Genomic DNA, 27,403 nt, shown 5'->3' with positions numbered 1-27,403 from the left:
GTTAAGCAAACTCACTAGCTCCAGCAATAAACGAGCAAGGAACAGCCAACGGTCTCCATGACCAACATCATCATCTTCAATGTCAAGCAGTAGCAAACTGTTTACAAAGAGAATTCTTCCTCTGTAATTGCATCATACCTGACTGGAACATCCTCCCAAACTCCATTGTATCAGCAGTGTCAGTCAACTGGACAGCTGTATTTATTTGTAATATATTATTTATTTTTTAGATTTTATTCAAACTACTATTTTTATAACAACTTGCTTGTTTTTATTGTACAACTTTTTTTTGTGTTATTTTAGATTATACAATTTATTTAAAAGTTAGCATTTGAAGTAACAGTTGTGACATCAAGTACTTTGATAAAACCTACTATTAGGTTTTATGTAAGGAATTATGATTCATCTCATTCCGACTCATTTCATCATAATCTTGTTCCTCTGAAGTTAATTCATCAACTAAATAATTGTTTAAATTATGAGGATGATAAAGTATAACACTAACACAAAGTTGGATTGCATGATGGATAGTAAGTGACAGAGGTCCCGATCGCAGTCTCGAACCCGGCTTAAAATGGGACTTTTTACCCCGGCAAAACTAAAAGATTTAGCAGGGGTTGAAAAAATTTATAATACTTTGTATATTATAAATTTATGCATACATTTACTATATATATATAAATATATATATATATATATATATATTATATAAATAAATTTAGACGCACGATACGTTAGGTGTAATTTACGAACCAATCAATATTTTGTGTATCTGCCTTTTGCTTTAATACAACTTAGAACTCTTCTAGGCATAGACTCAACAAGATTTTTGCACATCGCTTATGGGACCCTATACCAGGTCTCCTTAAGGATGTCCTTCAGCTGGCCAAGTGTGGAAATTTGAACCTTTGCCAATTCATGGTCAATCCAAGCCCAAATGTTTTCAATCGGGTTCAAATCAGGTGAGTATGGAGGCCACGGTATTGTCTTGATATTATTATCGTTGAACCACTCCTTTGTATAGTATGCAGTATGTGCAGTAGCGCCATTTTGTTGAAGTTTCCATGGTTTATCATTGAGCATAAACAGGTCAATTGATGAATTTAGGTTGTTTTCCAGTACTTCTATGTATATTCTGGAGTTGATTCTTACGGTGTATGTTTGGCACATACCAACACCTTTGTAATTGAAGCATGACCAGATTCCTATCGAGGCTCCTCCACTTTGTACAGTCGGTCTAATGTACCTGGAGTAAAACTTTTCGTGAGCCATTCTTTTGACTGTTATGTTAGATTTGCGATTGATAAGCTCAAAGTTACTTTCTTCACTCCACATAATATTTTTCCATTGTTCTATTGTCCAATACCTTCTTTCATGAAACCATTTTAGTCTCCTTTGTTTATCATATGGACGCAGGAGCGGTTTCTTCAAAGCAGAATAGACTCCAATCTTGTATTTGATAAGTATTCCGCTGATTTTGCTATGAGAAATAGATGTATTTCGCATTGTATTAAATTCTGTGGTCAATTCTTTGTAACTAATTTTTGGATATATGTGTAAATTGACTGATATAGTCATAGTCACAGTGTAGTTAGGTACATCAACTTAAATATATAGAGAAAGTATAGTAGCAATATAAAGTTTAATATAATTTGGATAAATAAAAATGGAATATAAAAAAACTGGCAATTTTGATATATATATATATATATATATATATATATATATATATATATATATATATATATATATATATATATATATATATATGTATATCACACTGAAATAGCTTGCTGCCAGTACATACATCAACTTTCTAATAGCCTGCTACCACAAAAGGAGTGCCACTACATCAACTGAAGGTTTGGAACGGAGCAGCAATCTTTTTTTTCATAATTCTTCAATTTTTTCACCTTTTTCTGAAATACCCATAGCTATAAAGATAATAAATCTAGTAAGCAATTGCTAATCTAGATACGCTATATTAGATAAACAGATACACATTAGTATGCATATAGTAGATGCATATAGTAGATGTACAAAGAGAAAACAAATATAGCATAAAACTGTCACCTTTTTTGTTGGTCGTTTATTTTTTTCATTTGAATTGTCATGTCAATATGTAGTAAATAATATAAGAGTATAATATAGTAGTAGAAGTATAATATAGTAGTAGAAGTATAATATAGTAGTAGAAGTATAATATAGTAGTAGAAGTATAATATAGTAGTAGAAGTATAATATAGCAGTAGAAGTATAATATAGTAGTAGAAGTATAATATAGTAGTAGAAGTATAATATAGTAGTAGAAGTATAATATAGTAGTAGAAGTATAATATAGTAGTAGAAGTATAATATAGTAGTAGAAGTATAATATAGTAGTAGAAGTATAATATAGTAGTAGAAGTATAATATAGTAGTAGAAGTATAATATAGTAGTAGAAGTATAATATAGTAGTAGAAGTATAATATAGTAGTAGAAGTATAATATAGTAGTAGAAGTATAATATAGTAGTACAATAAGTAGTAGTAGAAGCTTAAACAATATTATCTAAAGGTTATTATTTGTAAAATATCTATTTATATGTATGTTAGATATAATTTAACCTATGAAAAAGATACAATCCACCAACCTCTGTTTTTCCTCTTGAAAACTTTTTAGCCATTTTACTGAACTGCTTTTTTGTTGCTGAATAGAAAAAAGAAAACTTTAAGTTTCTTTATTTATTTCTGCTTATTTCTCTCTATATATATACTTATTTCTTTGTTAATTGTATATATATACTTATAGTCTTTGTTAATTGTTCAGTCAATTAAATAAAATAAATTACTTTGAAAAAAGTAAAAAAATAAGATTTCTTTTTTTTTTTAATTTAACTTCTATTTTTAAAAACTGTTTCCTTATTAAAGTATATTTCTTCTTTGAGGTGTGCTAATCACCTAAATTGGACCTGAGGACTCTAGTTTTTTTTTCTGGGAAAAAGTACTTTAGTACCCAGAACCAATCTTTTTTTTCAAGGGCCAATTGCTTCATCTATGTAGTTAACTTTTTGTTCAACTAATATTTTATAATGTAAAAAAAATAGGATTTGCATGTAAATATTGTTATCTTAACTATAAAAGCTTTTTACATAATTATTTATTGTTTATACATAATTAGTTATTATTGCAAAACTTCTGAATTAAGAAAGTTTTAATTGACAATATTTTTACAATTAAAAACAAATATTATGAATTCATTTTTAACCACAAATTCATACTTCAGTATTATAACATGAATTATGAATGTAGACGCTATTACCTAATAAAAAATTTAATATAAATAGATATAAATATACTTATAATACAATAGATAAAAATATAAATATCAGATATTTTCCCCAAAAACAGTAGTTAAAAATAAGACAAGGATTCTTTAAGTTTTGGTTGTGGTGGAGTATTTGTGTTAATCTTGTTTAAATAGGAGTTATATATTTTTAAAATTAGTGAAGATGGGTTTTTTTATAAAAACCAGTAGTGATAACTGAAGAATTAGATTTGTGTAGAGTTACATCTAAGAAGGTTATTTTTGAACATGCTTCTTGTTTCATAGTAAAAAAAAAAGAATTGTATCTACTATTTATATACCTAAGAAAAGATGTGCATCATTTTCTGACTGGAAAGCAGAGCATATGTCATCAACATATCGTTTATAGAAAACTGGTTTTATACCATAGAAATTTTTAATCTATTCGTTTTCAAACTGACTTAAGAACAAGTTGGCAAGAACAAGTGCTAATGGAGAACTAATTGTTATACCATCAATTTGATCATAAATTTGTTTTTTGAAAAAAATGTGTTTACGAAGTGGCAAATTGGAACATTTTTTTAAAATCATTTTTTTAATTTTAATGTTTTTATTATGAAGCAAAATTGAATTAACTGCAATTTCAATTGGTTTCTTGAAGCGGAAAATTGGTGTATAAGCTGGTTACATCATATGTAACCAGCTTATTTACTCATACCAGCTTATATGTTCATACCAGCTTATCATATGTAATGTTTGTTGAGTTAGACTTGACTTATTTCTTGAACGAAGGAAAATGAATCTTTACACTAAACTCAGTGTTTATAAATGGAGATTTCTTGAATCTAAATAGAGATTTCAACCAGCCAAATTTCTTAGAGTCTCTAAGAAATTTGGGCAACTTAAATGAATGCAAATTATATGAATCAGGAAAACAAGATAAATGACGCAAATTCCTAAGAACTGATATTCAAGGAAAAAAATTAGACAAATAAGAATTTTTGGAGCACTTAGGACCAGTCACAGTAGAAGGATGACATTTAATTGAATGACGAGTAACATAAGAATGAATTTAAGTAGATGGCACAAGAGACACTAGCTCTTTAGAGCAGTGCCCATTATCTACTATCTACTATATATATAAAGGGTAATGTGTGTGTGTGTTTGTTTGTTTGATCTCTATAGAAATCCAAACCGCAGGACCGATCTCAATGAAATTTGGCATGGGGATAGTCCTCGAGGGGGAGAAGGTTCTTAGCTGGGTTTTGACCCCGTACCCCGATCCCCGGGGTCAAGGGGGCCCAAAAATGGGCCCCCCTGACCCCGGGGTCAGGAGGGACCATTTTTTGGGACCATTTTTGTGTAGAGATATCAGGTAAGCCAGTTTAAATATTGGCCCGGGCAACGCCGGGTAACTCCAGCTATCTTATCTTCTTCTTCTTAATATATATAAAGGGCAATGTGTGTTTGTGTGTGTGTTTGTTTGTTTGTTCTCTATAGAAATCCAAACCGCCGGACCGATCTCGATGAAATTTGGCATGGGGGTAGTCCTCGAGGGGGAGAAGGTTCTTAGCTGGGTTTTGACCCCGTACCCCGACCCCCAAGGTCAGAAGGGCCCATTTTTGGGCCCATTTTTGTGTACAGATATCAGGTAAGCCAGTTTAAATATTGGCCCAGGCAACGCCGGGTAACTCCAGCTATCAGGTAAGCCAGTTTAAATATTGGCCCGGGCAACGCCGGGTAACTCCAGCTAGTATATATATAAAGGGCAATGTGTGTGTGTGTTTGTTTGTTTGTTCTCTATAGAAATCCAAACCGCCGGACCGATCTCAATGAAATTTGGCATGGGGGTAGTCCTCGAGGGGGAGAAGGTTCTTAGCTGGGTTTTGAGGTCAAGGGGGCCCAAAAATGGGCCCCCCTGACCCCGGGGTCAGGAGGGACCATTTTTTGGGACCATTTTTGTGTAGAGATATCAGGTAAGCCAGTTTAAATATTGGCCCGGGCAACGCCGGGTAACTCCAGCTATCTTATCTTCTTCTTCTTAATATATATAAAGGGCAATGTGTGTTTGTGTGTGTGTTTGTTTGTTTGTTCTCTATAGAAATCCAAACCGCCGGACCAATCTCGATGAAATTTGGCATGGGGGTAGTCCTCGAGGGGGAGAAGGTTCTTACCTGGGTTTTGACCCCGTACCTCGACCCCCGGGGTCAGGGACGCCCATTTTTTGGGCCCATTTTTGGGCCCATTTTTGTGTACAGATATCAGGTATGCCAGTTTAAATATTGGCCCGGGCAACGCCGGGTAACTCCAGCTAGTAGTATTTAAAGAAAAGAGAAAGAGAAGCAAGATTAAGACGATATGATAATAGTTGGTTGAAGGTAGGCTGCAGGAGCTGGTCCAACTATGTTTACAATGTATTTTTGCAACTTGTCTATAAGAGAAAAAACACCATTGGAAGATCCCCCAGATGGCAATAGTATTCTATACAAGGACCAGTTTGAGATTTATAGAGATAAAGAATAGAATCTAGAGTAAGAAAGTGTTGAGCTTGATAAAGAGATGCAACATTAACAGATGCTAACTTTGCAATGGATTTGATATATGGTTTCCAAGAAATATCAAAAGTAAGAGTTAATCCTAGGAGATGAAGGGTAGATAAGTTTTATCTGAGTTAAAGTTCCCAGCCACTGAGAGACCCATACTATAGGAGAAGTGAGATCCTTTTCAAGCTTAAACACCCCTTAACTTATGGAGAAGACCAGCAGGTCAAACTTTGCTAACAAGCCTTAACCTTTCTACATCTATCTAACGCACAATAAAACCTATCAATTATTACTGTTAGCAAATCAGCTGTAGAACAAGAAGATCAAAATCCATATTGATGATCGGAAAGTAAGTTACTAGATTCAAAATGCAAGATTTAGTGTTTGTTTGTTTATTAAAGATTCAAAAACCTTGTTTATGATAGGAAGAAGACTAGACGGTAGTTAGACGAGTCATATTGCTCAACAGAGTTTTTGAAAATAGGTATAACAGATGCCGCTTTCCACCAGGCTAGAAAACAAGATTCTGATAAGCACTTGTTAAATAGTTTTGAAGGTATAGATAAAAGTTACGGAAAACACTTCTGCAAGACTATAACAGGTATGTTGTACGAACCACAGGCTGTAGAAGAGTCTGAGCAGAAAATCACTTTAGATACAGAAGCTGGAGTGATACGAATGTCAAGCAATGGATCATCAACCTGTTTGTGGGCTATATCATGTAGAACGCAACTAGTGGAATCAAGAGATGATATTAAAGATTCTCCACGAAAGTCACAAGAGCCTATTTTTTTAGATGAAGTATGAGATTTTGTGAATAACAGGCTTTGACGTTAGACAAAACATTTTTTCAATGGTTTCTAGCAATAGGTAACAGATGTCTGAAATTGCAGCAGCACAATGTAAGGAAGACCATGGAGAAGGAATGAAAGACTCCATGCCAGCCTGAATCCAAAAAGTTATGCAAAAAGCACATTTGTTAGCAGGAAGACGAAAGATTTCTATCCAATGGACATCACATAGAAAATCACAGAAAGAGTCCCAGTCAACTTTAAGGCAGTTGTAAGAAGTATAATGATAGGGGGATTCTGATGATGAAGAAGAACGAGATAACAGTTATGGAGAGATCAAACTGTGATCAGAAGCACCTAAGGGTGTATGTGGAGAAACTGAGCACTGATTAGGATCAAAAACAAGACATAAGAGAGTAGAAAAGATAAATGATTCAGAATGTCTGGAAAGCAAGTTGGAAAGTTGACTAGTTGAGTTAGAGATTGAGAAAGGCGAAACGCCTGCAGAGTCACTGACACTAGAACTAAGCCACTCAGTGTTATGAGTATTAAACTTACCAACAACAATATTAGCTGAAAGTTAAAGAGAGAGGGCTTGGTCAATTTGATCAGAAATAACATCGAAAAGAGTGCAGTCTTGAGGTGAAGGAGAGTGATATAGAACAAAGAGAAAGCCTATGAAGTGAAGTGGTGCTAGCTCATAAAAGAATAGTCTGAGGATACAAACTTAGTTTGCTGACTAATGGGTGAATGTAAATGCTCAGGCCAAGCATGAGACTATTGGAGCCTTTACGAATTAAAGAAAGATAACCATCAACACTAAGATCACAAGATGAGACAACTGAACTCAAATTAGTCTCACAAAAAGCAAGTAGGTCTAGTGAACTTAAGAGATAAGACAGAAGAAAAGTTACTTCGAAGACCACGAATATTAGTGAATAATAGGTTTAGAGAACTTGGTGATGACAATGGTTTTTTGTTTTATAGGTTTTGGTACTTTAGTCATTTTTCAATTTGTAAAAGAACTTGACTTAAAGCATAGATAGTACTCAGTACAGTGTTTAATAGCCCAAGCAATTGCCTTATTACTATTAATAAACCCTAAGCCATAACAAAGAGCTCCAAATGTGGTCTCGACAATGCACACCAAAACTACAAACAGGGCACCACACATCTGTAAAATATAATGATACTGTTAGTACTCTGATATTATACAACTGTTGATGGAATCAGCCTCTCTGAGAGCTACCACAGAGTTGAAACCTGACTACCAGCCTACTATCAGAACCATAAAACTGAGTTTTAAAGCTGTACCCTTATTAGGAGATAATAGAATGAGTTTCTTAGTCATAAAAATAGAGACACAAGCAAAACTTATGCATTGAGTCAAGAAGTTCCATCATTCAACATCTTAAATTGGAAACAATGTATTATAAATACATCTACGCCATCCTAATAGATGAAATGATAGAACCTGTTTACCCTTTAAGTCTTTGCTTACGAGGCCATCTACAAGACAGTAGCTGAATGCATTTAACATCTGCCCAAGATGGGTATTTTTATCAAGACACCATTTCTCCCCTTTACTCAACCAAGAACCCCAAGGCAGGGGGTGTTTTAAGTCGGAGTTGGCTTTTTCTATCCTTTGCCTAAAAAAGCATATCCTACAAGGCTGCAGGACAGGACAGGTTATACTGGGTTACACGCTACCAGTAGTTTAAAATTGACTACAATGAATGCCTACAGTTGATTAGATAAATACCTCTACACCATTTAAAAAAAAAACACTCTATAACTATTTTTACCAGAGTTGGGTAACTGAAACTGATACAGGTCAGGTACCCAAAATCAGGCAACATTTTGATATTAATTTTAACATTTTTCTGTCAAAATGTTAAAATTAATATATTAAAGATGTACATCTTTAAATATGATTTAAAGCTATTTCATAAACAGTGAATCAACCTTAGTCTTATATGTATCTCATAAACAACCTTAATCATGTATTTAGGAATGTATGAAGTAAAAATGTAAAAATAGCATACTTTACTTGTATAAACAAGTTATGTTTTGATTATTTTAGTTTAATTTTTATTATTATTTATATAAGTAAAAATACAAAAAAATACTTTTCCCCATGTGTTTAAGTTTCTGTCTAAACACTGCATCATCATATACTGTTCTTGATCTTGCCCCACCACTTGTCACTGTTGGCGAACTGATGACTGTATTAGTACCCCCAACTGCTATTTTATTATCTAAAATATATTTTCAAAATTATATTTAAAAAAAATTAATTTGTACTTATCACAAAATTAGATATTTTTTATTAAAGAATCTCTATTAGATTTATCTCTGTTAGAATTATCTCTGTTAGAATTACCTCTATTAGAATTTATCTTTATTAGATTTATCTTTATTAGATTTTTTACTAATAGACTTATTTTTATTAAACTAAATCTCTTTTAGAGATTCAAAATTTTTCAGATTAAAATTTTCTTTAAATAAACTTTGTAAAATGACTTTTATAAAGTCAGAAAAGTTTTATTTAAAAAAAAAAAAATTTTCCATTTTTTAATTTTTAAAAAAATTAAAACAAAGTCATTAATTCAATCCAAAGTTAATAAAACTTACTTTTCAAATTTTTGTTGTTCTCATGCTTTTTTACTCAAAATTTTAGCGCAACTATTGTGTTATTAAGTTTTAAAATTTAATATAATTTATTTTATTGATAAAATTGTTCATCTACATGCTTATAGATATTTGTAATGTTTCTTAAGATTTATATGAATAGTTAAGTTATGATAAACACATTTTGTGAAGCAAAAAATTAAAAAAACATTATTTAAGAAACTTATTTAATTTTGTTTAAATTTAAAACAAGTTAATGTTTTTTATTAAAGCAATTAAAAATAAGAAACGCTGCAGTGTTACACGAGGAAAACTCTAAATAAAGTCATTATATGCCTAACAGAACAATTATTAAAAGCAATGCTTTTATAACTAAGTAATCATTAACCCTTTCATAACAAAATTCAAAAAATCAGAAAAAAAATTTTGCCAACCTGATGTTTTCTAAATGATAAAAATTAACTTTTTAAAACAAAAATATATTTTTTTTAAATGCTCAAGAAAATACCATGTATCAGATTTTATGACAGCATACCAAAATCCTTATTAAAAATATACAAAACTGTTTCTGAATAGTGTCCAAATAAGCTTATTTTAAGAACATTATACCAGATGATTCAAAAAAATCAATACAATTACACTTACAACATAATTTACAATTACACTTACAACATAATTATAACTAATAATAACCAATAATAACCATAACAAATACAAAATAAATGATAGCATCAAAAATAACCATAACAAATACAAGATAAATGATAGCATCAAAAATGTCATAAAAAGGTTTTAGCTACTAACTACAAATAGTTCAAAGGTTGTTGTTTGAAGAGAAGACATTTTGCTAAATAACAAGACAAAATTGGCCAAATAGCAAAGTAGCAATGGCAAAGTATAAAAGAAAATTACTAACTGGCTACTCAATGGTGAGGAATTGAAAAATTACAGTTAAAATATGATAATAATAAACAACAATGGTAATAACATGATACACAACCAAAATATTTTCATTATATTTATAGCAATATCAAGATAAATCATTTTTTTTAAATATGTAAGTTTTTTTTTTAAACTTATTTAAAAAAAAAAATTTATTTGAAGAAAATTTTAGTCCTCTAAAATTCTCTTGTTCATATAACCTTGAATTTAAAACTTGAAATTTTGAAAAACCTGAAACAATTTGTTGCAAACTTTTAAGGTTTGCTTACAAAAAAATATAAATTTAATTGAATGGAAACTGTAGCGATGTCTTTGATACCCAATGGGGTAGTGAGGGTCATTCCTGAAAATCAAACATTAATCTAGCAACAGCAAAAAAAATAGATTTAGAAGGTAATGAAAGCAAGAAAAAAACATTTATTAAAGTCAGAAACTTAAATAAATGTTTTTTGCAAAAATATTAAGTTTAATCTGACTTTTCATTAACTCTAATCTAAATAGTTTTTTACAACTATTTAAAGTGGTTTAAATATTGTATTACTTGCATTTTTACTTTTTTAAGTATCATGTTAAGGAAAAACATTTACTAAAATTAATATTGTTATAGTAATAAATACGTTTTTTGCACATTAAACTATACCAGCAACTTAAGCTTTAAATTATAACTTAAGCTGTGAATTATAACTAGTGAATCCATTTTTTTGTAAAAAACTGAATTCCGGATTTTCGGAATTACAGGAGATGAAATCCGGAATTCCGGTTTAATTCCGGAATTATTATAGAAGAATTTAAAAAATATAAAGAAAAGAAAGTACATTATTTTTTAACATAAATGTATTTAGTTCAAAACAATAAAATTAAAACAAATTACAAAATAAGGAAATATTTCATATTAAAATATTTTTGAACTACATAAATAAAATTGCAAAATGAAAGTTCAATTTTCATTTTGATTTTTGAAAAAGCTTCTTAAAAAGCACAAAGTATCCAATGTTTTGTCGTTGAGCCTTGATCGAATTTTTGTTGAAAATGCTCCTGCAATAAACTTTTGTAAAGATCTTCCAAAAGCAATCCGCGGGATCCCCCTTCATCCCAAAATTTCATTTCACTGCGAATTTCAAGATGAATCGATGATTTTTGTAGAACTTTTGACCGTGATTCCGAGAGTGATTCCTTTATCTTTTGCTGAAGAATTTCCTGCAAGGATAACTGAGTTTCCAATGATTCGATAGGTTTATCGTCATCCATTTTAGTAGACTCAGATACTGTCGGGTCTATTTCTAATGCTACTTCACCACTAAGTCTTTGGATTAGGGATATGATAATTTTGGTTATTTCAGTTTTCGAGCGACGCAAAATGTTCTTGTGAATTTTGGTTTTACCCCCATTATGCAAATATTGAAGAACATCAGATACCACAGTTCTTCTTCGATTAATTTGAACTTCAAACTCTTTTTTCATTTCACCGCCAATTTCTTCATTCTCATCAAAATTTTTTAACACAAATGTAAATGTTGCATCCGCAGAAAGTAAATTTGCATCAGCACGGCATAACGCGTCTACGGCTAATTTTATAGGCTTCAAATTTCTAGAAACTGTAGATATTATATTCCATTCTGAATCATTCAAAAATGTATACGCTTTGATATCAATTATTGCCTTTTTTATTGAACTTTTCAAAAGATTAAAACGTTCTAACATGGACATCAGGCTACTCCATCTAGTCTTCGAATCAAACAATAGCTGCAATTCCTTTCCATGATCTTCCTTCACATGTTTTTGCAACACTTCATTTTTTAAAGGGGAACGTCGAAACATTCGAACAATTACCTAAACTTTCATGATTACATTTTGCAATGTAAACTTTTCAGTAATTTCTACATCACATTCATTTCTCGTCCCCACTTGCATTCCTTCATCATCACTTAAATCGTCTTCATCAGAGTCCAGATCTAGGACACTCTCATAATCATCTTCATCTACCTCTTTCTCTGTTTGTTTGTAGATCACATTTACAATTGCAATCTGAATTGCATGAGCAAAACACAAAATTTGTTCGCATGGTAATAATCTACCCACTTTTTGCATCATAGAAGCACCATCAGTTACAATACACGAAATATCGTTCCTTATATTTAACTGAAATGATTCTAACTTGTCCTCAAACAATTTTACACAATTTTCAGCCGCAAATCGACCATTAATTCGACCCAAATTCCAGATATTTTTCGACCCATGAACGTTAACATTCATATAACGTCTATTTCGAGAGGACGTCCACTCGTCCAATGTTAGACTAAAGCATAAATTCTTTTTTAATTGATTAATTTCAGCAATTTGCAATTGTTTAATTTTTTTAGTATAATCCATCACGACTTTCTGTATGCTGGTGGGTGATTTTGGAATATCACCGAATCCACGCATTGTTAAACATTTTCTTAAATCGTTTGACGTACAAAAAACACGAAACGGTAAACCATCAGAAGCAATCATTCTAGCTACTACGGCAGGAAAAGTTTCATCTTTTTTTGACTTGAAAAAATCAATGATCGTGTTCGTTTTTCTGGTTGTGCTCACAACACTATCGTTACTGTCAGATGTAGAAGCTGTTGTATTTTCATCAAACTTTTGCTCGTTCAAAACTGTTGTGTTTAGAACGAAGATGTGTGTGCAGGGGAGTTGTACATCCACCCAATATCTTTAAAACTTGTTTGCATTGCATGCATTTCGCCACCTGATTTGTTTTCCCTCGTAGAAAATATTTCCACACTGAATTTGATGAGCTTTCTTTTGAAATGTCCATAAAAGTTTCTTCAGATTTATCTACCATACTTGGGTTGGGATTTAAAACAATAACAATGTAAGTCTACAAAATTTTTGAAACATAAAATTAATATAATGACTTACTTTGTCTGCTCTGCATACAATTTAATTTCTTAATGTTAATATTTCATTAAAAAAAAAATTTTAATGCATTTGCAGTAGCCTAAGCCTACTAAAATTTAAATTTTTTGAATTTATAACAATGAAAGTACACAATGCTGCCATCTATAGTAAAAGTTCTTCTAAATTCGAAATTCTAAAAATTTCAAAAAAAAACTTTTGTTTTGTTTTTATATTATGTATTTATTCCGTTTTAAAAATTTTAATTTTTATTACTAAAAACTGTTGTATTATACTACTGAGGATGACAACTTTGTTGTTGAAAAACGTTTTTAGTAATAAAAATTAAAATTTTTAGAACGGAAGAAATACATAATATAAAAACAAAACAAAAGTTTTTTTTGAAATTTTTATAAAAACAGTTCTAAATAACTTCAAAAATAAAATTAGAATTAAATAATCGAAATTCTAAATTCGAAAAATCCGGAATTTGCGTTTTTGAATTCCGGATTTTTAAAAATTCAAAATATGACGGAATTTCGGAATTCCGAAATTCCGAAATCCTGATTTGGATTCACTAATTATAACTGTAACTTTAACTATTTTAAACCCCTGCCAAACATGAATATTATGAGATATTATGTAAATATATGAGAGATATTTTGTTAAAAAAATAGCAATTACAAAATAAAAAACAAAAGATATAATTTTATACAAATGTTACCCACCTTACCACAAGTGGAAGGGATTGAATTTTAAAAATTTGAAATTTTTCGTGATTAGATTTTTTGGGGTTAATTCAAGCCCTGATACTAATAGCATATTTGTAAATTAGTTCATACAAATTTGGAGTTTTTACATAACATTGACATTATATTTTATGTCAATGGTATGTAAGAGAAAATTTAAATTTTTTGTGTATGTATTATATTTATGTTCATTTAAACCTGCTCAAAATGAAACTGAAAGCAGCAAATGCAATGATTGCTGTTAATATAATATACATATTTTAGATAATAATATAAATAAAACATATTAATATAATTAAAACTTTTTATTTCCTGTGATTTAAGTAAATTGATCTTAGTTAGCTAAATTTGAAAGTATGTTTGAGTTATTTTATTTCAAATTTAAATGTTAAAATATCATCTTAATAATAATAATAATAACAATAATAATAATAATAATAATAATAATATAATAATAATATAAAAATAATAACAATAATAATAATGATATATATTTGCTGTAACAGCAATATATACATTGTTGCAGAGCATACTGAAAATACATGTGAATTATAACTGTAACTTTAACTTTTGCAGAGCATACTGAGATACAAATGTTACCCACCTTACCACGAGTGGAAGGGATTGAATTTTAAAAATTTGAAATTTTTCGTGATTAGATTTTTTGGGGTTAATTCAAGCCCTGATACTAATAGCATATTTATAAATTAGCTCATACAAATTTGGAGTTTTTACATAACATTGACATTATATTTTATGTCAAATTTATAGTGGGGTGGGGCAATATGGATAGAATTTTAGATTTAGATTTTTTTTATATAATTTTTTTTTTTTTAGTTAATAATCACCATAAAAACTTTTGTTATTTTTCTTTGTATTCAGGTGTATACAATGACTTCACAATGAGTAGAACATAAATATATTTTTAATAACTAAATTACTAATCCTTTTTAACATCACCTTACATATATCCATACTACCCCATTGGTGGAGTATTACGGATACTCATATTATATTTGATACATATATAACACTTATTGCTTTTTATGTATTTAAAAAGTCAAACTGCATTGGTTAAGTCTAGCAGTTTTCTTTTTCTTACTAAAAGTCTTCTTTTCAGCTTAATTTATCTCTTTTTCTTGCAACCTTGCGACAACATCTTGTGCTGTTAAAATTTTGCCCTTTTTGCCTGGACATGTGCTCTGCACTTTTTTGAACAAGTGCTGTCAGTGTAGGTTGACTTGGGCTAGATGTAAGTACAGAACCAATTGGTCTCAGGTTTTTTACAACATTAATTTCTTTTTTGTTAGACTCATCTACTTCCTTGCACTTTGGTTGCATAATGACTATCTTCTTCATTTGATTTGTTAACAAATTGTGAAAGGTAAAGATCACTACCACTTTTTAGGAATTTGTTATCTATCTTACTGACAAGAGATTTTTATGTGTGCTTGCTCTTAACCAATTTTGAAGGATTTTTTTCCATTGGGATTTCAATGGAGCAAAAAAACCAACATCAAGAGGTTGTAATGCGTGACTTGTGTTCAGAGGTAAACAAAGTAAAATTATATGATTGTACAGAGCCTTTTTAACAGTAGAATATGTTATATGGCTATTGTATCCATCACACAGCAGCAACACAGGCTTTTTATAATCCATTACATGTATAATAAACCTGTCAATCCCACTTTCGAAAATATAGTCCTCCATCCAATCTGATTTTGTTACACCATATATTGCATTTTCTGATCCATGTTGACACCATGCATCATAAAGGTGGATGGCTTTGCAGACAACAAAAGGAGGTAGATACTAGCCATTTGCTGACCCACAAAACAATACAGTATACATTGATTTACTGCATGATGGAGCAATATAATAGGCTGTTTTTGATGTTTTCTGAACAAAGATTTATTCTGCTGTAGGATCTGCATGTAAACCTGTTTCATCTAAATTAAATATGCAATGTGGTCTATCAAATAAATTATTATCGCTTAATGTCTTCTCATATAACTCAAAAAAATCTGTCAAAATTTTAGAAAAAAATCATTAGCCCTTGCTTTTTTCAAAAGGTCAGGTTTTTTTTTTCCAAGAACTACATTCAATATTTTTTCAAAAGATATGCACCATTCTTTCCCTGGCTTGTCATCTTTGAATGGAGTTTTTTTGCCAGTAAATGTTTTATAGAATTTAACCATCAGTTTGATAGCTAAGTATATCAGGGCTTCTACAAAAAGTTTTTCCTCAGTATTACTTAAAACAAACTCATGACCGCTTTCAATTCTTTTATCATTTACCTTTTGGATTTGATCAAAATGTGATCATAATGTCTTTTGGATTTTATCATGAGATCGTCTGCATAATGTCCCATAAGGAATTCCAGAAGACTTAGATATATTGTATCCCCTTACAATTTGATACTGACTCCCTTTCCTTAACAAGCTGCATGGCAGTCATTAATTTACTGTGATCGTATGAACCAATAGTCTTGCATTGATATTTACAAGGCATGATAACTTATTTCAATCTTATTATTTTATCTAAAATACTATAAAATAAACTTTAATTATATAAAATATAAAATTTAATTATAAAAGAAAGAGGAATACAAAAATAAAATATAAAACATTTAGATGGGAGTTAAAGTTTTACCCAAACCATTCAGGAAAAACAAATTTGTTTATACAGGTAAAATATCCATTTTACCTGTATATCCACTTCACATTTTAACTATTCATGTAAATCAAATATAAACATTGTTAATGCAAAAAAAAAAAAAAAAAAAAAAAAAAGCTAATTATGTGTGTAAACTGTTGGTAATTTTTAGGTTTTACAATTATGCATAGACAGCTTACTCCATGCGTACTTATTGAATATATCCATAATACCCCACTCTACCCTATTTCAAAAGTTAAATAATTCCAAAAACAACTAGATGTGATTTACAATGTAAACAAGTTGAACTTTTTTCCAACCAAAAAGAAAGTATCATCAGCAATTTAGTATATATTAAAAACATTTTCTTTGATCTGATCCTGCATATTATTAGTGAAAGAAGTATAAATCTATGTGCAGGTTTTATCAGTGTTTCTTTAGATGGTGAAAGAGGCTTCCTAAAAATTGAAGTGAATGTTTTTGAAGAAGAAAAAGAAGCTGGAAATAAATTTAAGAATATCAGAGTTCAAAAAGTTTTAGTTATAGCTACTGTCAAAGATGCTGTCTGAACCTATTAAAAACAAACTATTAAACTGTTTTTGATCTTAAATGTGCTAATATATTATTTGATCTTTCACCACATGTAGGTATAAAAAGCTTGCTTGTGGTGAATGTACACTTGATATAAGATCCCTAAAAACTAATGGTGATTTTAATTGCTATTATGAAACATATATTCAAAATGAGTTCATCAGTTTTCCATAGAGGAATTCAATAATATTTTAAATAAATATCTAATATGCCTTAATACTGATAAAAATACTTTGTTAAAAAAATTTAGTTGCTCCGCCTGAGCTACATCTTCTAATCGGAGCAGTAGATAAAACAGCAGGATTCTTTTTAACTAAGTGAGATGGTCTTGAATTATGGTTAAAAGAATATTATATAATAAAGAGTATTATGGAGTTGGATGAGATGGCAGTAATGTAAATAAAATCTTAAAATCAACTTACTAGTTTCAACCTGAAGTGCAAATTAAAGTACCATATCTACTTCCTGAAGACCAAAGCTTATAAATTTTTAAATCCATAAAAAAGAACTTGATTCTGATTGAAAAAAAATATATCTGTTTGGTTTTGATGCTTTTCTGTCTATAAGAAAAAGCTTCTTTATTTAGGAAGACACTAATAGTTTCATGGAAAATCTACATACAATCTATATGTTTAATACAGACTTATAATGCAAATAAAACAAAAATTAAAAATTCCTAGTTTAAAATGATACTCTGATTTATTTGTGTGATTATAAAACTGTAATTGAATCAAGACTAGTTTGAAATATTACTTAATTCAAGAGTCTAAAAAATTAGTTAACAAAAATAACATTCTAAGATTTAAAAAAAAACAAGATTACTAGCATATTACCAATGGTATTACACTTTCAGTGTTCAAAAATCTTAATTATAATGAATAGTAATATTGAAACTCCTCAAAGGCATCTGACAACTGAAAGCATGTTATTAATGGTACTACGGAGTTTAAGGAGTTTCAACTCTACAATGGATTATGATAAAGACTTTTTAACACTTCTTTTGTTATTTATTCTTAATATGAGTTTGTTGTAGGAACAGTTAATTTCATTATTATTTTTGCAACTAGTATTCTGAAAAATCATCAGTATGTGGCCATTAAAATCGTTATACTTGCAAGTTACAAACTCATGTTAAATGACATATTTTACCATTGTAAATGACATACTTTACATTGTAAACAACTTTTAAAAATACAAAACCTTATTTTGTGTAAATACAACTCAAAATTTTAAAATTTTTATTAAATTTATTTATATACTTTATTTTAACTAAAAAAATAATCAATTCATAATAATTTTTTTTTTCTCTACTCATTCTTCTCTATATTTTTCACCAGCTTTGACAAAAAGTCTTTTTGATTGCTTAGAACAAGCAGCTGATTTTTAATTTGATCTCTCTTCTGTAACAGCTTGAGGTTTGTAGTGGCATATGGATTTTAACTTCAATAAAACTCAGTTATTTACTGCAACAATTATTGCAATATTGTTGCCATTCCTATAGAGGTATAATAAACTTCTTACTCTCAGACAAGGTCCAAAAATACATTGCAAATGTAGTTAAACCTGTTTTGTCTGCCAAGTTTTAGCCACTCTCCAATCAATGTAAGGTTGCATAACTTTCTTTTTTTTGCAAATAATATTACGGTTGCTGCTTGAACAAGCTATCATCTCTAGTTCTATCAACCAAAACTTATTGTTCCTTCACTTGTCATTCAGCAAAGTTGCATCCTTTTACTGTATCTGTCCCTTCGAGTTACAAAAATTTTTATTTATCTACTTTTTTTTTCTTGCACATCAACTCGAAGCCTTAAAACTCACACCCATCATCATGTGTCTCTGACTTATACAAACTACAACTTTTGAAGTCTACCATGGCTAGTATGGCTTAAGAAACAAAAAATAAGTTTTTACTTAATTTTTGTTTCTTGTAAAAAACTGATAATAAAAAATAATTTGTGTTTATTTGTAAAAATCAAACTCAACATCATTAAAGAAATAACATTAGGATAAAGTATTTGTTATACTTTACTAAATAGTTTAAATTTATTATATTATTATTCAGTGGCCAACACAGGACTTTTTGATGCTCCAGATATGACACTTTCAGGCATTAAGAAAACTCCAAATTTAAGTATAATCATGCCTACTTTAAATGAGAATGTTTTTGCAAAAAAAAGCAGTGATTGAAGCCTGAGAACAAAAATACTTCGCTACGCTTGCAGTCCCAACCTTTAATGTGAGGGTAATGTTAAGTACTGATATTTCCACAATGCGCTTGTGTGATAAATTTTTATAGTGATCTTTAAATAATGAATCAAGAGTGATTAGTTATATTTAGTTAGATAACTGTGATACTTAGTTAGATAACTGCAATGCAGTTTTTTGCGATTTTGATTAGCCTGCAACAATTTATTGCAAACCAATTTTTATTGAAAAACCCACCTGCAATTCAATGCAATTTTTTATACCTTTTTATCTCACAATAAAAAAAACTCCTCTTGTGCTAACTGCCAATGCGATAATGCCAATGGTTATGATAAGTTAGTAAAATATCTTAATTTATAATTTTATACTGAATTGAAATTCATTTTCAGGTTTTAAATTTCATCTAATAATCTTTTATTGTTCAAAAGTTTTTATTATGTAATAATTACAAAAAATGTAAAATTTACAAACTCCTTTTTTTGGAAAAGATGGAAAACTCATTTATTCATAATTTTTGAAAACTTTTTTAACAATTTTCATTTATAAAATTTACATAAACAATTTATTTATGTAATTATAAATTATATTTATATAAATGATAATATTGTTAGTGACTTTCTAGAAAATGTTAGTTTCTTCTAGAAAAGTCTAACACTTTACCTTTATATTAAAATAAAAAACAAAAAAAAGGAAACACACCTGCTTCTAAAGATGTCAAAAAATCTTTGTTTCTTCGAAGTTCTCTAATAAACTCCTCATTTTGCAAAAACATTGCTAATTTTTCATCTTCTAAAAACCTCTCTAACTCATCTTCACTCATAAAATCATCATTAATTTTACATACATTTTTTGCTTTGGAATTTAATGGCGCATTATCATTTTCATTTGAATAACAATTAGTAGTTCTTAAACGTAAAAAATCATCAGGAAGTTTGCCAATAAGTGTCTCATTCCAGCTAGACTTTTTATTGCCTGAAAATTTTTGTGCACTGTCATTAAAGATCTTATTTAAATTGTAAACAGAAAAATCAGATGTTAGTTTCTCTCCAATATCTTTATATGCTGGAGGTAGTTCATCTAATTTTTTTTCTGAAGCCTCGTAACTTGGTAGATATGGTAAGTTAAATGAGTAGTTGGATGTTTGTTTGATAGCACTTTCTTGTAAAACAAGTAGTTGATCTATAGTGCATTGAACAGCGCCATCATTTGCTCTTAAAACTGTTTCAATAACCTCACAATCTATTTCAGGAAACATTGTTTTAAAATCACTCATGGCTCTGTCAAAATTTAGAGGTTTTGGAATTGTCTGTAAAACATGAGGCCGCCTTCTATTTGAATTATTATGATGAAATGACAAATTTGAGGAATCCATTTATTATAGGAATAATTACAGTTTTTTTTTCTAAAGTATAAAAATTTCATTATTAGTATGGCTTACAAATTAGTTTTATGATATTTTTTATATTTTAGTTGCCTATAATTTAAAAAAATTTAAAAACTTACACAACCAGGAGAAAACCTCAATTTGCTTTCTTTTATAAAACTGTCATATTAAAATGTTGATAACATTAACTCACCAACTAAGAATTTTATTGAATTGTTTATGTCTTTAAAATTTCTAAAAAATTAGAACTATTCATAAAGTAACCAAATTATTTAGTGTAAAATTTTTCATTTATGTGTACTTATACCAATATTTGCAATAAAATAATCCATATTCATTTTCCATACTCATTATCGATAATATTTTTTTGTATATAAGAACAAGTTATTATATTAAAAAATAAATATGCAGCTTTGTATACAATATGTATTTTTGTAAACCTTCAGACAATTATGGCTTCATAAATATTAGAGAACTTTTCAAAAAGTCTATATGTACTTTTAGAAAAACATCGAGCAATCTTGCTGATTTAAATTTGGATGAAGTATTATTTACAAAATAGAAGTAGACAAAGGCAATACATGTATGAATTGAAGGGCTATGGTGCAAATAAGTACAAAAGAGAACAATTACATTAAAAAAAAATTGTCACTGATTTCAATTTGCATTATTAAATTATTGTATATTTATTATTATATTATCAGTAATTACAATATTAAATTATCAGTAACTACATTATTATCAGTAGTTATCATTATTATAATATAATAATATTATTATTATAATATAATAATACAAGCCTCAGCAAAAACTAAAAGCTCTCTTAAAAAGATGTTTAGTGGAGCAGCTCTAACCCTCATTTACTCCCGTAGAGTCTGTTATTATACATTCTCTCTCTTTAGGAAACCCTGTGGATGTGGTAATGCTAGACTTTGTTAATGCTTTTGACACTGTTCTGCACAAGAGACTCTTAGCTAAATTAAATGACCATATGCATTCAGGGTTTAGTTTTAAAATGGATAGAAAGATTTTTATATTATTGAAGACAAAGAAATGTTTTTGGTGAAACTGTTTCTGAATCAGGGCTCTGTTATTGAGTCCTTAATGTTTATTCTATATATTAATGATCTACCAGACAAGTTAGTCAATATATGCAACTTATTTGCTGATGATACCAAGATTCTATCTAAGGTAATCTCAAAGGAAAGTACCTCAAGTCTACAGAATGATTTAAACGCAGCATTCAAATGGACAAAAGACTGGCTTTTAAGATTCAATGTCTAAAAATGTGGAACAATGCACTATAGAGTAAACAATAATAAAAACCCTCTCTATATTAATGGTACAAAATTATTTGAATCAGAAAGTAAAAAAGATTTAGCAGTGATTTTTTCAAAAAGTGTAGATTTTGCTGACTTGAATTTCAAAAACAAAGAGTAGGTTTTTTAACTAAAAGTGAGCAGAATATATTAGTACTATTAAGTATCAATCTTTGAGAAAAAGATGAAAAAGAAGAAAATTACTACAAAACCAACAACCTTTTTAATCAAATCAAGTCCAAAGGAAAAAAAGTGTGCTAATGATTGGCACACACATTGATTTTGTTAAACAATAATAATATATATTTAAATATGTACAATTTTTTTGTTTTAATTTTGTAAATAAATTATTGGTTGAAGTTTAGCAAAATATGTTAGTACTGAGAGGATACGATTTTTATATATATATATATATATATATATATATATATATATATATATATATATATATATATATATATATATATATATATATATATATATATATATATATATATATATATATATATATATATAGTAGTGTTGCAAAATAAATTAATAATAACTAGTGATGTACCAATGAAAAAGGCTGATTGAGGCTAATAATAAGGTTTAATGTATGTATATAAAGGATATATATTATTATTAGGTATGTAATTTGCATATATAAGTTGCATCTATGCACCAGTAGTGCTTTGGCCTATTAGTTAATACCGATACCTTGGCCAATGCCATTTAATAAGCTCAACTATTGACCAATATTTGGCCATTTGATCAGCCGATAGTTACGCTGATTAACTGCCATTGGTTGAGACATCAACATTAGCTAATAGGCAGAACCACTACTGGTGCATAGACGAAACTTATATATGCAAACTACATACCTAATATTGATATATTACCTTTATATATACATTAAACCTTATTATTAGCCACAATCGGTCTTTTTCATCAGTACATCACAATAATAACAAAAAAATTAACTAAATGAACATAGAAATCTTAAACAAATAACATTTCATTTTTTTGTGAGACCTTTATCAAAATAAAAAGCTGGTTTCATAAAGAATAAATAAATTAAAATCAAAAAACTTAAGCTTGAAAAATGAAAAAAATTAGTTCAGCATATTGCAACTAAATTTTTTATTACCAGATTTTCATTAGAATTATTTGATAATGGAATAAAAACAACTTTTACCATGTCATTTTACACACATCCTAACATGTTACTATTTTGTTTAATTTTTAATAACTTTATTAACTTTAAAACAACTTTATAAAACAAAGATTAATGTTTATAAAGTAAACACAATTTTTAAAAATTGTTCCTAATTGTTTAAGATTATTTAATAGTTTTTTATTCTTGACTGACAATCTATGATTATATATACATACATACATACATATATATATATATATATATATATATATATATATATATATATATATATATATATATATATATATATATATATACATATATATATATATATATATATATATATATATATATATATATATATACATATATATATATATATATATATATATATATATATATATATATATATATATATATATATATATATATATATAAGTGTGTATATATTTTTATATATTATAATTGAATATTAAAAAATTAAAAAGAGCAATATGTTTTTGTCCATATTGTATTAAAAATTAGGCAAATTTCTTCACATTGCTTTGCAATTGTACTTTCTCGATTTTAAATTTTTTGACTTATCATCATTATCTATTGTTTTAGAAGATATTGCCGATGCAGAAAGATTATGAAAAAAATCATTATTTGAGCTATAATCATTATCAAATAATTCAGAAACATTATGTCCTTTAATAAAATCATCTTGAAGATATGATACAATATTTTCATTGAAGAGTTGTAAGTAAGGTATAGTAGACATATTTCTAACTTTATCACTTTTTTCATTTGTTGGAAATTCTACTCGAGCTTCATACTTATAATAAAGTTTACGCATCCAAATATGGTCTCTAATTTCACTTATGCAAAATCTTTTTTGGTAATTACTATGAAGTAAACCTTCTAAAAGTGTCTTTAGAGTATGACTGATATTAGGTGGAATAATTAAAATAGCTTTTCCAATATTTTCAAATAATTTGTAAATATTTTCACCTTCAAATGGGTATTTAGAAGTTACCATATTAAAAAGTGATATGCCACATGCCCAAATATCTAATTTGAAACCAGAAAAAGAATCCAATCCATTTGCAATCTCTGGTGGTTGAAAAGCTGGTGAACCTTGACTTGTTGTACATGAGTCGTCTACTGCAAAAGGATTTAATTGTTCTGCAACACCAAAATCTGATATTTTTAATGTTTCGTCAGTTGTAAGCAACAGATTAGATGGTTTGATATCTTTATGAACTACACCCTTGCTATGTAAATACTCTAAGCCATCAATAAGTTGATGAAAATAAAAATTAGCTTGCCACTCAGGTAATACATTACCAGGTGCAGCTTTTAACAGTTCGTGTAATCCACAAACACAAAATTCCATTACAATAAAAAGTTTTTCTTTTTCTTCATTAAAAAGAACATCAGTAAGTTTAATAACATTTTTGTGGTTTAATCTTTTAAGCATACAAATTTCCCTTTTCACATTCTCCTCACCATGTGGAATTCTGCGCAATTTGCGCTTTTTCATAATTTTAATAGCTTGACGTTCTAGAGTTTCAACATTTAATGCTTCTTTAACTTTTCCATAAGATCCTTCACCAAGAACTTCTCCAAATAAGTATTTGCTAATAACTTTTGCTTTAACTGAAACAGGTTCAGAAATAATTTCTTCAGATGGTATAACACGAATAGCAAAGTTTAAATCATTGTCTATATCATCATAAAAAGATTTAAATGACCAAGGAACATCGTCACCTAATGGATCGTCACTTTCTTCTCCATCTTCAAAGTCGACTGCATTACCTCCAACTTTGAAATTGGAACTGACAGAGGTATCAGGTGCTGAGGTCATAATAGATCAAACAAGTTGTAACTACTTTATATTGACAGTTAAAAATTAAAACCAATTTTATGATAAAGATAATTATTTTTTTTATTTAGCCATACATATACATAGTTTTAAATTATTTTAGCATTTTTTTAAACTAATTTTAAAGAATAATATTCTATTAGGTAAAACTCGTTATTTAAGGATGAAAGAAGAACATTGACGCAAATTTTGAAAACAGTTCTTTAACAGCGTTTGCGTAAAAAGTCATAACAGCGTTAAGGCAAGTAGGATGCCGCCGTTGCAATTGACGGATTTTTTAATTTATAATGACGAATCTGTTGTAATATTTTAATTTAATAATTTCCTTATATAGAGTCCTTTTAGAAGCGTCGTGATAGGGTAGAGTCAAGAGTCTACTAAAAGTCCAGAGGAATACCAAGTCTATAATAGGATTGATGGCCACTGAGTTTTATTATAGGCAGAAACTGAAGAAACTGCCGAAAGATCGTTAAAAGCATGTGTATTTCCTTCGGGCTGATGAGTGTGTCGCGACGCTACTGATTCCTTCCTCTTCAACCAAAACACTTTCCTCCTGTATTGTTACTAAGTCGTGCAGCCGTGTTTAGAGTTCTGGCTGAGAACCATGAGGTCCGAGGTTTGACGCCGGCTCTGGCCCAATAAGCGACATTGGCATGGGAGGAGGCGCGAACTTCCTAGTTTAATGTTCTTCCGCGGTACTCTGCGATAAGATTGTAAGTACTTCTGGAAGTACCTTAATACCCATACAATAAGAAAAAAAAAGTTTAACCCAAATTTTGAGATAGCTGTAGACACTTACCAGTGACGGATCCAGGAATTTTTGGTATTAGGTGGGGGGGGGGATGTTGAAATACTATTTGCATTTTGTATCCTTTTTGCGTCTCCTAAAAAAAAAATTCTTTATTTCTAAGATATTTTAAAGTTCATAATCTGAAAGTCCTAAAAAGATTTTCAGATTTTTGATGAAAATAAGGCTACAAAAAAGTGTAATTATCTTAGGTGAGAGAAAACAAAACAAAAAAATATATTCAATAATCCATACGTGTGAGCTTAGAAGTTTAATTTTTATCTTTTGGCATTCAATAATAATCTCCAATAAGCAAAAAATCATTTATGATACTAAGTAAAAATTAAGAGCTTCTCTAAATGATTAAAGAAATATTTGTTATTCTGATTTGGAGGTTTATAAATAGCTATGGTTAGCCATTTACGCATTGGATCTGACGGCTTTCATCTCTGAATACTCGTGCCAAAAGCTTTTCAATTCCACTTACAAAAATCTTCCATGAGTCCTTTAATTATGGAATAATACTTCCTCTCTGTTAATAAGCGTATATTTTTCGGTCTATAAAAAAAGGGAGATAAAAAATGTGATAAAGGGACTTGCTAAAAACTATAACTTATTTTACTAATCTCTGTTGCGCGCAAAATCTTTGTACAACTTGTAAAGGACAAAATCTTTAAGAATATCAACAATTATAACCTGCTCTACAAATCAACATTCTTTCTTTATCATAAATGATGCTAAACTAACTAATACAGACATTTGATATTATTTCGTCTCTATGGCATCTCGCCTGTTTATTGATGTTATCTATCTCGATTGCCAAAGTTTTTGATTATGTACAGACAACAGACTCATGTCTGTTGTGAGGTACAGAATTAAAAGCTTTGACGAAATTAAACGTGAGTTTGAGTGTACCTCACAATGGACTCTTGTTTGAGTGTACCTCACAAAAGACTCGTGTTAAAATTAAGATTAGGATTTGGAATAAACGGCAAACTCAAAAAATGGATTAATTCCTTTTTAGTTGGCAGAAAGCAACGTGTTACGATTAAAAACGTCAGCTCTGTTTGTTGTTCTCAATGATGTTTCTCAAGCTTCTGCTCTGCTTCTCTATATTCTCTAAACAAACAATCAATTACTGAAACTTTAAAGCATTTGCTAATGAGACTAAACATTTTTATAAAGTTTTATTGCGGACTAATTTTTTGATCTCTAAAATTCTTTACGCTTTTTTTGATCAACAGGATTGTCTACGCGTGGTATTCACAGTAGTTCATAATCATACTTAATAAACGACAAGTTATTGCACGTTAATGTTTATTGCAAGCGCAATTTAATCATAAAAATTTTTGGGCTTTCAAAATGGCTTCGGGCCTTCGCTACGAAGTTAATTTTTAGTTGGCGACCAATTTTTTATTACTCATATCGTTTTTTATCATTTTCTACGAAGATAACCAGTTTTTTGGCTATCAGAGTGTTTTGGTAACTTAATTTTTTTATAAAGTAAGTAAAATAAATAGAAAACATAATTTTATGAATGATTCAGATTTACATAAAAAAAATTTTTTCTTTGATTTGTTTACAGACTTGTAAGGCTTTTTACGTTTTTTTTGAGTGGTAAAACTTAAAACT

The 27,403-nt window shown here is 29.1% G+C and overlaps 2 protein-coding genes across 3 annotated transcripts in view; both read right to left on the bottom strand.

The window, feature by feature from the left end:
* Nucleotides 1-20,902, bottom strand: part of LOC100197589 (CUE domain-containing protein 1) — a 34,846-nt gene extending 13,944 nt beyond the window's left edge. The window contains exons 1-4 of one of the 2 annotated variants that reach the window (XM_065807560.1): nucleotides 20,780-20,902; nucleotides 19,976-20,678; nucleotides 8,750-8,878; nucleotides 2,623-2,689 (exon numbers count right to left, since the gene is read on the bottom strand). In XM_065807560.1, the coding sequence (XP_065663632.1) occupies nucleotides 2,623-2,689; nucleotides 8,750-8,878; nucleotides 19,976-20,648 (869 nt within the window). In that variant the 5' untranslated portion in view covers nucleotides 20,649-20,678; nucleotides 20,780-20,902. The remainder of the gene's footprint in view (nucleotides 1-2,622; nucleotides 2,690-8,749; nucleotides 8,879-19,975; nucleotides 20,679-20,779) is intronic. The other variant, XM_065807561.1, reaches the window with a different exon arrangement.
* Nucleotides 20,903-23,612: 2,710 nt separating this feature from the next.
* On the bottom strand, nucleotides 23,613-25,212 carry LOC100213010 (serine/threonine-protein kinase STK11). Its single transcript, XM_065807559.1, has one exon. It carries the CDS (start codon nucleotides 24,964-24,966, stop codon nucleotides 23,653-23,655), a length of 1,314 nt encoding a protein of 437 aa, XP_065663631.1. The 5' UTR covers nucleotides 24,967-25,212; the 3' UTR covers nucleotides 23,613-23,652.
* Nucleotides 25,213-27,403: the final 2,191 nt, after the last annotated feature.

The sequence above is a fragment of the Hydra vulgaris genome, chromosome 10, assembly GCF_038396675.1.
Source record: "Hydra vulgaris chromosome 10, alternate assembly HydraT2T_AEP".
Classification (NCBI taxonomy): Eukaryota; Metazoa; Cnidaria; class Hydrozoa; order Anthoathecata; family Hydridae; genus Hydra; species Hydra vulgaris.
The sequence above is the reverse complement of the archived record's forward strand: the minus strand, read 5'-3'. Positions and strand labels throughout refer to the sequence as shown.

What these genes read in the sequence shown, in the direction of transcription:
- LOC100213010 (XM_065807559.1), bottom strand. Translation starts at nt 24,966, where the DNA reads ATGACCTCAGCACCTGATACCTCTGTCAGTTCCAATTTCAAAGTTGGA.